An 11,787-nucleotide genomic window follows, 5' to 3' on the forward strand; every position below is an offset into this window, starting at 1 on the left:
CCATCTAGCACATGTATATGGGTATTGAAGGATTATTGTGAATCACTCATTTACCCAGTGTGCACAGGTTTATTGTAGTTTACTCATATGTAATAGCACAGTTCCATCACAGCGTGGTGACAAACGCACAAGAATGTTTTTTGTTGTACTGTACCTTTAAAGTACAGTAAAACAAGTTGTATTGGCAGCAGAAACTTGAGGACGTCAATGAAGTTAAATGCTTATGATATGATATCATGATATCATGAAGTTTGATCTTAGAATAATAATGCAATGCAATATCCTGTTAAAATCATGCACGATATGGTTTGGGATCCTGCGGTATTGCTGGAGTGCATAGAGTACCGTGGTATTGTCCTCTGTGTTATGAATAATATGGCCTTCTGACGTAAATGCAAATCGTCATATGGGAGGTGAACGTCATATGGGAGGTGAAACTGCATTGCTTCTGTTGACAGTGCTTTTGTGCTAATCTTTGCGCCGTAATTGTTATTTGGCCTCTTCATGTTGTGGCGGTGAGCTTACACACACACACACACACACACACGCACGCACGCACGCACGCACGCACACACACACGCACACGCACACACACAGGCATGCACACAGGCATGCACACACACACACACACACACACACACACACGTCTCCTGGGAAACACAGGTGTATGACTACGGAGACTCACCTATGCTGTATTAGAGAGGCTTCCTTCCTGGCAGGCTCTCCAGGGGTGGCGCCAATGATAAGCTCTATGTGTGTGTGTGTGTGTGTGTGTGTGTGTGTGTGTGTGTGTGTACCTTGGGACCTGTCTGTGTTGAAAACAGTGTGTTAGGGGGAATCATTAATTGAAATGCCTCCTGACTGCATCTCACAGCGTGTTTTAACAGGCGTAGTAAAGCTTGAACTACCATCACAAGAAAAATGTGGCCTCACTGTAACTACTATATAGTAGCTACAGTGTATAAGGCTTGTCATTAGATCTTAGAAACGACGTAGCTCTAACATTGACATCACGAACATAAACGTCAAAGTCAAAAAGAAAGCACATTTTCAACCTGACTACTACTTAGGCTATCTGTGTTGTCACTGCCATGACACAGCCTCATGGAAAATCTACATTTACAGTACGTTCCGACTTGTTCCGAAACAAGGACACATGTAACTGTAGCCTGATAATGCAGATGTTCAATGAATCGTAGCCCAATGACTGCGCTTCCGATGCAGCCAATGAACTTCTATTTATCATATTGGCAACTCCTCGTCAGCCAATCACGGAAAGCGTTACATCACACAAGACGATGCGATTGGACCTTACGGACAGGACGCGTCAGATTGTCAACAGCCCCATCTCCGGTGGTGAATTTATGTTTGGGAAGAGGCAGTAAAAGGAAATACACGGACTCCGGTGGCTGCCTGAGCCTTTTGTTGTCGTTGGCGTTTTTACTTTGAATTTTTTTTATGATCAATGGTTTCATACTTGTGTCGAAGACTGGAGACATGAACGACCCATTTTTCGCAGGCTCTGCTACAGCGAGAGTGGGTGCCGTCTGCGCGTTATCATAATCTATGCCAGAGCAATGAGGGAGAAGCGGACTGAATGCATGCTGATTACTTTCTCTTCCACCGCTTCAAGCAGTCATAGATTAAATCCTAACAATTTAGTTGTAAATGCACCTTTTTATGTAACAATACAGATGCCAGATTTTATTTTCAGAACATAGTTTTTTTTTAGTCTCCGAATGGTTTTTCATCTGAGGTTTATTGCTCCGGTGGCAGAGCGCACTGTCTCCACGAAACAAGGGTTTTTAATATGAGGAAGCAATTTATTACAGAGATGCCAAAAAGCAAGAGGCCTTTCCGTTTTCAGGCCCGGATTTGAGTTCAAAAGGGGACAAATTGCGAAAACCCCAAATGGATAATATATGGATTTCATGGGACTCAATGCAACACAGAATTAACGGAGCTGGATCGCTTTCGATAACGTTTCGTGCAAGTTTGATGTATAAAAAAAAAGAGAACAACAAGCAATTTCTTCCATAAGCATTAAATCCACTGACTCAAATCAAAGAAAAGAGGCAACACATTTTCTCGGAATTGGCACATTTGCAGTTGTGTCACATCATCATACCTTTTCTGTATGATTTGTATGTGGCTTTTTTATTGCAATCTGAGCTGGACTGAGCGTTGACTGTTCAATGGAAGTATGTTACCAGCTACCGGTTTTGCCCCTGGACAGGCCGGTTCCCAAACATGTTCTCAGCCGTCGGGGGGCCATCAGTTTCAGCTCCACCTCGTCGTTGTTCGGCGGACCGGCTCCGAGGCAACTGTCTAAGGTATACAAAGAGCAATGCAACCAGGAAAATAAATACTTTACATGCAATTGTTTTTTTCAGGCACATACCCAATCAAGGTTGATAGGATGGCGTAGAATAGACTACGATTTTTATATCATTTTAATTTTAATTTTCATATTTTTAATTTTTAGACAGTATGATAAATATATCATAACACAATACATACAACGGATAACAAATACAGATAGGCCTACTATGCACACATACATTTCATTATTACCACAGTGGACTCTGTACGATTTATTTAACATTTCGATTGATTTTCCTTTCTTGGGGGTTAACACTGTGTGCTCTTTCCTTATCCGATCTTCTTCAGTTCATTCTCTTTGACAGTGTATCAGGTGACCCGCCTGACCTAAGTGATCCAGCCCTCCTCCTCCGTAGATATAATCATCAACCCTGAAACACATCGCGCTTACATGATTGTAGGGCCTACTAATGGTTGTCAAACCCCCCTAATCTGTAATACATAGAGGCTTTTGAGCCTTTAAAAGCTGATTGAAGTGAGCATTAACAGCTTATCTCAAAGGACACATCACCGCCTATGAGCTTCTCTATGATGATGATGTCTATGGGAATGGCAAATAGGCCATCTAACTAATATCTCATGCATGCAAGAACATATTCCTAAGCTGTTTTTCTCTCAGTATCTCTCTCAACATCTCCCGGTAGGTTGTTATAAATCTTTCAGGTGGCATGATAAACTGTTGAACTGGCTCATGATTGGTCAGCGATGATCTCATCGCTAGTCATGGTGCCAGCCACTCCTTGCTGCTGAGTGTTATGAGTGAGGCCGTCCTGGCAGAAGTGATAGGCCTACTTCTTGGGTAACCCTGATCTGTGATCGCCCCCGGTAGGTGCTGTGGCCTGGTCCCAGATCAATACTGGCAAGCTATGATCGTCACTTGACTTGTCAGACTTGTCAGAGGAGTTTAAGGGTAGAGCGCCCCACTCTGATAGTCTAAGTGATTAACAGGCCAACTTCTTGTCTTGCCTATCTGATTTCCTGATAGGTAATACTATAGCCTGTTTCCAGATCAATGATGTAGTCAACTGGCAATCCTCGTCAGAAGGAGTTTGCTCTGGGACCTGGTTGATGGCTTGGTGCTTGGTCTAAGCTGGGGGATTCTAACCCCCTTTTTTGACACCTATCCCAGGTGTTCTGGAGGTGTTTAGTCCCTGCTGGTCATGCTAGTAGTTTGGCAGACACAAAATAGAGGCCTGCTGACCGTTTTGCAAGCAACCCAGGGTCACAGTTCACATATATAATAGTTATTCATTGATATTTATACCTGTGTTGTATCATTGTTTCGCAACGACCCAGTAATGAAGATGAATGAGCCGTGGAGCTCTACTGTAAATTGATTACTGTTTATCTTAACTTGAGTTGAGATAAGGTTGTTTTTGTTGATACTGTGTGCGTCACATTGTTGTGTAAAGTGGTAGGAATGCTGAAAAGGCAGTTTAGTGACTTTCACAACTTGTGTAACTGTGCTTGTGTAACTTCTCCTTTGCCAGTTACAAGAAACAATGAGTAGGTCTCAGGGGGGCCAAGTTGACTCCATACACTCTATGGTGATTTTTGTTTTGTCATCAGACACTCTGTGTGTGTGTGACTGTGTGGATGACTGTCCCTCCTAAAGACCTCTTCATCCCCACTATCTCCCTGTACAAGTTTCTCTACTGTAAACAAATTAATAAACTAAATGAATACATAAATAATTCTTCCTTCTTCTAGCATTGTGACTGCCAATAGCCCCTGGTCCTAGCATAGATTACTTTTTCTTATGATGACTGATGGATAGATGATTCACTTAGTTAGACAAATGTATTTGTTGTAAGTCGCTTTGGGTAAAGGTGTGTGTGTTGTGTGTGTGTGTGTGTGTGTGTGTGTGTGTGTGTGTGTGTGTGTGTGTGTGTGTGTGTGTGTGTGCGCCGTTTGGCTACTTCCCCACAACGCAGTTCCGTAAAACACCCACAACAACACACACTAACTTGGATAACTAATGAGTTCCTCTCATGTAACTGGAAAGGGTTGTTTTGTGATGCACTGAGCCACGTCTGACTGTATTTGTAATGCTGTTGTATCATAACATCGCATCACTTAGGACTTGTTTCCTGGACACAGATTAAGGCTAATCCAACACTAAAATGGATATTCAATGCTGAATTTTCTATTTCAAAAGGTTATTGAGTTTAAACCTGTTTCAGAGATACTTCCGCCCTTAATGTCTTTCTCAACAGAGTGCAAATTGAAGTTATATAGCCTATTTATCAAGTCAATATGACATGATGGTCAGGTCCTCAACTCCCACTTCACCTCTGTCGCTGTTACAAGTGTCGCGGGCCGCCATTCGCCAGGCTCTGAGAGGCTCATAAGAGTGTGTGATGACTTTATGAACCCTCATTATGCCCATCTCAGACTGTTTGCTTTTGCCCTGTATCTCTAATGGCTGTTTATGGCCCTCCGTGTGGCAGACCTGCGGCCTATCTCGCCCTAGCCCCTCCACCCAACCCTAGTGGACATGTGGACCAGGGGAGGCTGGTGGAGGCAGAAATCGGAGGACGGGGGGCTCATTGTAACGCATGGAACGGAATGAGGAAAGGTATCAAGTACGACCTTTTGATGGACGCGGCTTATTGGGACGCCCAAACCGGTCTTTGTGGGAGAGATTGCTTTTTCCCCTCAACGCGAATAATGAGTAGATGGTTATATACACGTATTCATTCAGTGCATGTGTCTAGGGTGTGGGTGCTAGACACTGTACCTTATATAGCCTATACCTATCCAATCCTTTCAGATCTAGACTAAGTGTCTAGGGTGCAGGGGCTAGAGAGTAGGGGCTAGGGTCTAGGGGTTGTTTGTGAACATGGCCCTAGCCAGGCCAGCTGACGTGGTGGGACCCTAGCTTCTACGCACCCCCCCTCTCTGGAATGTCCAGATTCTGCTGCTGCCTCTCTTCACACAGCTGTGCCACAAGTCATGGGGGAGCCTTGAATTTCTGAAGCACCTTAGAACCCTTTTAGCTCTGGTTGGTCCCCGCTGCGTTCAGACAGAGTGCGCGTTCTGCGGACGGACACACAGAGGCCAAGCTGAGGCTAGGGCTAGGGGAGAAGGGAAGAGTTCATCGGTCCCTGGTCTGGCGTCGCAGTAAGGTCAACGTAGATGTAGTCAGTGATTAAGCCTTATTACGGCAGGCGGAAAAGATCTCCTATAGCGCTCCTTAGTGCATCATCATGAGGTAACAGGGCTCACCAGGGGATAACATGAGGATAACATGAGCCATGCAGCTGTTGCTTTGACCTAGATTTCTCTAAATCCACGATCATAAAAGCCCGAGTTGATGGACGTAATTCATTTGGTAAAACGGCCACGGCCACGGCCTCGCGCCGCTGTGATTTGTCGAGACGCCAAGTGCAAAAAACAACTGCCGCGAAACGGACCGTCTCACTTCAGTTGCTCAAAAACCAGCGTCACCCGGTGCTTGCTGACAGTCCGTTTCCTGAAGCGCGCGTGCGCTTTTTTTCGAGTGCGTCACCGTTCCTCTGACTGCAAAGTGAATCATCTGGTCTTGGCCCCTCTTTGTCATTGTCGTTAGTCAGCCCTGTCGGTCCTTGACGGTTTCCGATGTCTCACTCGAGGTGCTGGCGTCGGGCGCTAACCCTCGCTTAAGACCGGCTGAACAATGCCGACTGATGCAGGTGCCGATAAAGAAAGGCAGCGGTCTGTAGTGTGCCCCCCCCCCCCCCCCCCCCCCCGTGACGTCAGACACACCGAGACACTGGCGGGTGAGATGTGCGGAGGAGCTGTTTAGACTTGACTGCCAAAGTCCTCGGAGACTGCAGAGACCATAGAACCAACCCAGAGGCATCTGATTATTGAATGCCGTTCAAGTGCATTGTTTGCTCCCCTGCGTCAATGAAAGGGTGGGGATTGTAGACAGCAGGGCTGTGACGTCTCTCTGAAAAGAGGCATTCATCCTGGATATGAATGAACGTATTGGTCACAATAACAACTTTGTACATGTTTGAGTTGCTCTGCATGACAAATGGAGCGAGTCGATCATCCTCTTCTCCTTGATACACACACACACACACGCACACACACACACACACACACACACACACACACACACACACACACACACACACACACACACACAGTAGCAACTAAGAACATTTAAATGAGTTTGTTCACTCGTGTTTTTGCTCGAATACACTGTGTGTGGGTGTCCTGAGATGACAAGTCCGCGAGTGTACTGAAACACACAGTAACAGTAACTCACAGACATTTTGCTACAATACAGTGGGTGTGTTCAAAAGGCCTCTAACTGATAATGGGGCTGCCGGGCTGGCCCCCGCGGCTAAATGTAGCTGTCACGCAAGAACCCTGTGTACCAGAACCTTCGAGATATTTGAATATACGACCAACCTCGGTTTGCATGCAGTCTGTATTTGCATGATATTTGACAGTCTAAAAGGGGGCATACATCTCCCCAACCCTCAGAATACGGCCTTAGATGAGGCTGGTCTGATATGAAATACAAGCACCGTACTGTATTTATTTCAAGGTGTTCCGAACAAGAGAATACTTCAGTGTTAGTTTTGTTCTTCAGCAGTAAACCAAGATCTTAGGTTCAGTGTGTGTGCGTGTGTGTTGTGTCATGCTCAAATATGTGAGTACAGCCGGGGAGGCTGGTGGAGGTAGAAATCGGAGAACGGGCTCAATGTCACGCATGGAACGGAATGAGGACCGGTGTCAAACACTATTTCTACCTCCACCAACCTCCCATGGAGAACAGCATACATGATTTGAGGTGTAGCTGATCAGTTTCTGCATCACAGGGAACAGTTTGTCAGAGTACTGTATGACAGGGGATCATTTCACCCTGTATGATTTGCATATTTCCATCCTGCCAAACCTGAATTACAGACCTTGCCGTTACAGTAGCCTTCCTGAACTAGATTACAGTCCTTACAGTTAGCCTTCCAGAACTAGATTCAAAGGCTGTGTTCCAAAATGCGTTCTTGCACTCTGTCCAGAGCATATGCCGTACTTGGTATACACACTCGATACAGTGCAAGAACGCGTTTTGGAACACGGCCAAAGTTTATGAAGTTTAACGTGCATTTTACATGGCCACAATACACAATAGATACAACAACAACAAAACACACACACACACACACACACACACACACACACACAATGCAACAGTAAGAATGTGACACACAAAACACAAGAAAATGAATGTTCTTATAAAGACACGTCCTAGGGGCCTCACACATGTTTACACAATGAAATACCTTACTGCATGTACAGTGTCGTGTTCAGCTTGAGTATAACCAGTTCGCCAAAGTATTTACCTTATGAATCATTTATTTACATTCACCATAGCTTGTATTAGAGAATTCACATGTTGTAGAGAATTCACACTGGCCAGGCTTTACAGTGTAACAGTGACAGAGCAGACACATGGCACGGAAGGAGACTGGGAAGGAACCAAACCAACACACCATGTGTTGATATGGAAGCTTTCTCTCTCTCTCTCTCTCTCTCTCTCTGTCTTTCTCTGTCTCTCTCTCTCTCTCTCTGTCTTTCTCTGTCTCTCTCTCTGTCTCTCTCTCTGTCTCTCTCTCTCTCTCGCTCTCTCTCTCTCTCTGTCTCTGTCTTTGTCTCTCTCTCTCTCTCTCTCTCTCTGTCTCTGTCTTTGTCTCTCTCTCTCTCTCTCTCTCTCTCTCGCTCTCTGTCTCTGTCTGTGTCTCTCTCTCGCTCTCTCTCTCTCTCTGTCTCTGTCTTTGTCTCTCTCTCTCTCTCTCTCTCTCTGTCTCTGTCTTTGTCTCTCTCTCTCTCTCTCTCTCTCTCTCTGTCTCTGTCTTTGTCTCTCTCTCTCTCTCTCTCTCTCTCTCGCTCTCTGTCTCTCTCTGTCTCTGTTTGTCTTTGTCTCTCTCTCTCTCTCTCACACAGACACAAAAGCACACACACACACACACACACACACACACACACACACACACACACACACTCCCCCATCATATACGCAGAAACAGAAACATGATGATCTGGAAAAACAAACAAATCTGTGTCTCAAATCTGTTTCTGTACGCTTTATGTTGCTAGTACTCAGTGGGCTTAATGGTCATGTGACGCAGGAGTGTGTGTGTGTGTGTGTGTGTGTGTGTGTGTGTGTGCGTGCGTGCGTGTGTGTGACCTGTCCAATAGAAGGGAGTTTGTTGTCTCATATTCCTCTCTAAAGTATTGTATTACTCTGTACTGTATTATCTTAGGATTTCAGTTGGTCTTTGACAGAGCTTCCAGTTCATCCAGTTCTCTGACCCCGGTCTTCTAAAGTAGCTCCAAGTAGGTCACATTAACATTGTATATCGTATGGAGATGAAGGAGTTAACTCTAAACTACGTTTCTGGTCACAATCAGTTCTAGTCAGACTGTCAGTGAAGCGGTTGTAGAATGTTAATGACATGCGTTTTTGTGTTGTCACCCAGACTGTAAGAGAGTTAATGTTAACGACGCATCATCACTCTTCCTCTATAATTCAACAGTGGCCGCGTAAATGTGCCAAGAAGTCTTTCATCTTCTCTTCCTCCCAGCGCTGCTAAGACAATTGTTAGCTTAAGGCTAAAGAACTAACCTTTGGAATGTAACATGATCAGCCACGAGGTGTTTTTTTCTTCCAGGGATTAATAATTATAAAGGTAATTTAACTAGATATTGTAACTTTTCTCGCCTTAGTGTATCGGTCCATGACACTGATGTTGTGGGAATATCTGCACACATTAGAAAACTTTATTGTCCACTCAATGTAGAAACATGACAACTGTTGACAGTTTAAGCAGGAGGATGTTTGCAGAGCTGTCCGTAGCAGGTATTATGCTGCTTACCCAAAGGAGGAACACGGTTTCACAAGCCTCCTATTGTGTGTGTCTGTGTGTGTCTGTGTGTGTATCTGTGAGTATGCCTGTGAATGGCTAGGCCTTGTCATGTGAAAGCAGAGGCTAGCCCTTGTCATGGAAGAGCCCCAGGGGAGGCCTTGTCATAGAAGAGCCCAGGCTAGGCCTTGTCATAGAAGAGCCCAGGCTAGGCCTTGTCATGGAAGAGCCCCAGGCTAGGCCTTGTCATGGAAGAGCCCCAGGCTAGGCCTTGTCATGGAAGAGCCCAGGCTAGGCCGTGTGACGGGGCTATTTCTGTTCCCCGTTTGCCACACTTATCAGCTGCCATGTCGACGTAGGTTGGGGGTCTAATTTGGTCTGTGTGTGTGTGAGGGAGGGGGAGGAGGGGGGGGGGGCATACCTAACTAACTGCTGTTCTGTTCTGTTCCGTGACTCTGTCTGTTCAAGGCTACTGTTACGTCTCAGAGTGTGTCTCACAGAAACATCCCCCTCTTTCTTTTTCCCTTCCTATGACAGCTTGCCTTCCACCGGGCTGTAGGTTCTCCCTATCAGGGGGAGGCTGGTGGAGGTAGAAATCAGAGGACAGGTTCGTCGTAACGCACGGAACGGAACGAGGAACGGAATCCAACACGCGTGTTCTTGTAACGCATGGAACGAGGAACGGTATCAAACGACACGCGCACGTGTTTAATACCATTCCTCATTCCATTCCACGCATGACAAAATAAGCCCGTCCTCCGATTTCTACCTCCTTTACCAGCCTCCCCCTGCTTCTTATGACAGCTCCGTTAGACCGGGAATGTATTGTGTAAGGCTGGAAGGTGCGTTCAAGACCTGAATGTGTGTTGTCAGCTTGACAGTCTGTAAAAGAATAGAACAAGGAGCCACATTGTTACACCATGACGTTAACTGCACGGTAGAAACAGCAACTTGGGGGGAAAACCACAATGAGCTCTTGTTTAATTATCAGGAAAGGTGAGTTATTATTAGAGATGAGGTTTTTTTTCTCTCAATTCGAGGCCGAGGCACATTCTGTCCTCTCACGTGGTACGTGGTACGTGGTACGTACTCAGGTTGCGGGTAGGCGAGAAGACGGGGGGTGGGGGGAGGAGGTGGGGGGGGCTCAGTGCGCTCAGTGATCCGCGTATTGTCATATCCACCGTTTTACATCCACTATTTTCGTAGTGTGTATGGACGGCCCGGGGCAGTTTACAGTACACACAAGCTCTCCAGGCCACCGCCGCTGTTTCAGGGCCGCGGCCTGTCTGTCTGTCTGTCTGTCTGTCTGTCTGTCTGTCTGTCTGTCTGTCTGTCTGTCTGACCTTTTTTGATGAACAAACCCTACGTCATGGATAACGTGACATTGGAAGGGTACTGGTCGTCTGGTGCCCTCACCACTCAAACTGGGCCCTAACACACCCGCGTACAAATACACACACTCTCTCTCTCTCTCTCTCACTCACACACACACACACACACACACACACATACACACTCTCTCTCTCACACACACACACACATACACACTCTCTCTCTCTCTCTCTCTCTCTCCCGTCGCCTGTGTGTGTCAGAGTGTTTACGAGCGTGTTTGGCCGTTGCCGTAGCGCGCTGGTGGCTGACAGGGAGGGAGCGGTCTAGGGAGCGCGGTCGGTGCCACTCTCACACCCCAGCTCCTTCAGCGCAGCCCGGCAGCTGGGTTCCCTGGTGCATTCCCCCATACAGTCAGCCAGCCAGTCAGCTAGCCAGTCAGTCAGTCAGTCAGTCCACCCGCCCACCAGCCAGCCTGTGAGTCAGTCAGCCAGTCTGTGACTCAGCTTATCAGTCCGTCAGTCAGTCAATCCACCTGCCTGCCAGCCAGCCAGCCAGTCAGCCAGTCAGTCAGCCAGTCAATCAGCCAGCCAGTCAGCCAGTCAGCCAGCCAGCCAGTCAGTCAGTCAGCCAGCCAACCAGTCAGTCAGTCAGTCAGTCAGTCAGTCAATCCCTGAGGAGTGGGCAGTCAGGTGATATCACCGCCGCGACGTGACTCCGGTCCAAAGACAGCTGCTTCAGGCTCTATTTACACCCCGCCTACATCAAGCTTACCCACTGCGTACTCCTTGTCCTTTCGTCCGCCTGCTATCGGATCAGCGAGCCGGAACCCGGAACCAGAACCAGGATTCCGACAGGGACACACACACTCTCTCATGTACCAGCAGGGAGGGGGACTATGATCCTTGGCCGGGTGGTCCGGTGGTCCAATGGGAATTGTTCTGATCTGGTCCCTGATAGTGATTCTGATGAGGTGGATCAATCAGAAGGTAGGTGGGTGGTGGTCATGTGACACCAGGGGCGGTCAGTCAGTTTGGAGTGAGGGGAAACTCTGCCTTCTTATCAACAACTGTAGATTGATTTGACTTTGACAAGGAGATCTCTTCACTTTGTTGTGCTGTACTTCAGATGGGCTTGCTGTCTTTGTTGGAAAGGTGTGTGTGTGTGTGTGTGTGTGTGTGTGTGTGTGTGTGTGTGTGTGTGTATGTGCGCGTGC

The 11,787-nt window shown here is 46.8% G+C and overlaps 1 protein-coding gene across 4 annotated transcripts in view; it reads left to right on the forward strand.

Annotated features, from left to right (window-relative positions):
- The first annotated feature begins 1,383 nt into the window (after window positions 1-1,383).
- LOC310821708 (high affinity 3',5'-cyclic-AMP phosphodiesterase 7A-like) overlaps window positions 1,384-11,787 on the forward strand; it is a 23,894-nt gene continuing 13,490 nt past the window's right edge. For all 4 annotated transcript variants that reach the window (XM_083693859.1, XM_083693860.1, XM_083693861.1 and 1 more), the window contains exon 1: window positions 1,384-2,333. In XM_083693859.1, coding sequence (XP_083549985.1) covers window positions 2,196-2,333 — 138 coding nt within the window. In that variant the 5' untranslated portion in view covers window positions 1,384-2,195. The remainder of the gene's footprint in view (window positions 2,334-11,787) is intronic.

This window comes from Argentina silus (assembly GCF_951799395.1).
Source record: "Argentina silus genome assembly, chromosome: 22".
NCBI classification, from domain to species: Eukaryota; Metazoa; Chordata; class Actinopteri; order Argentiniformes; family Argentinidae; genus Argentina; species Argentina silus.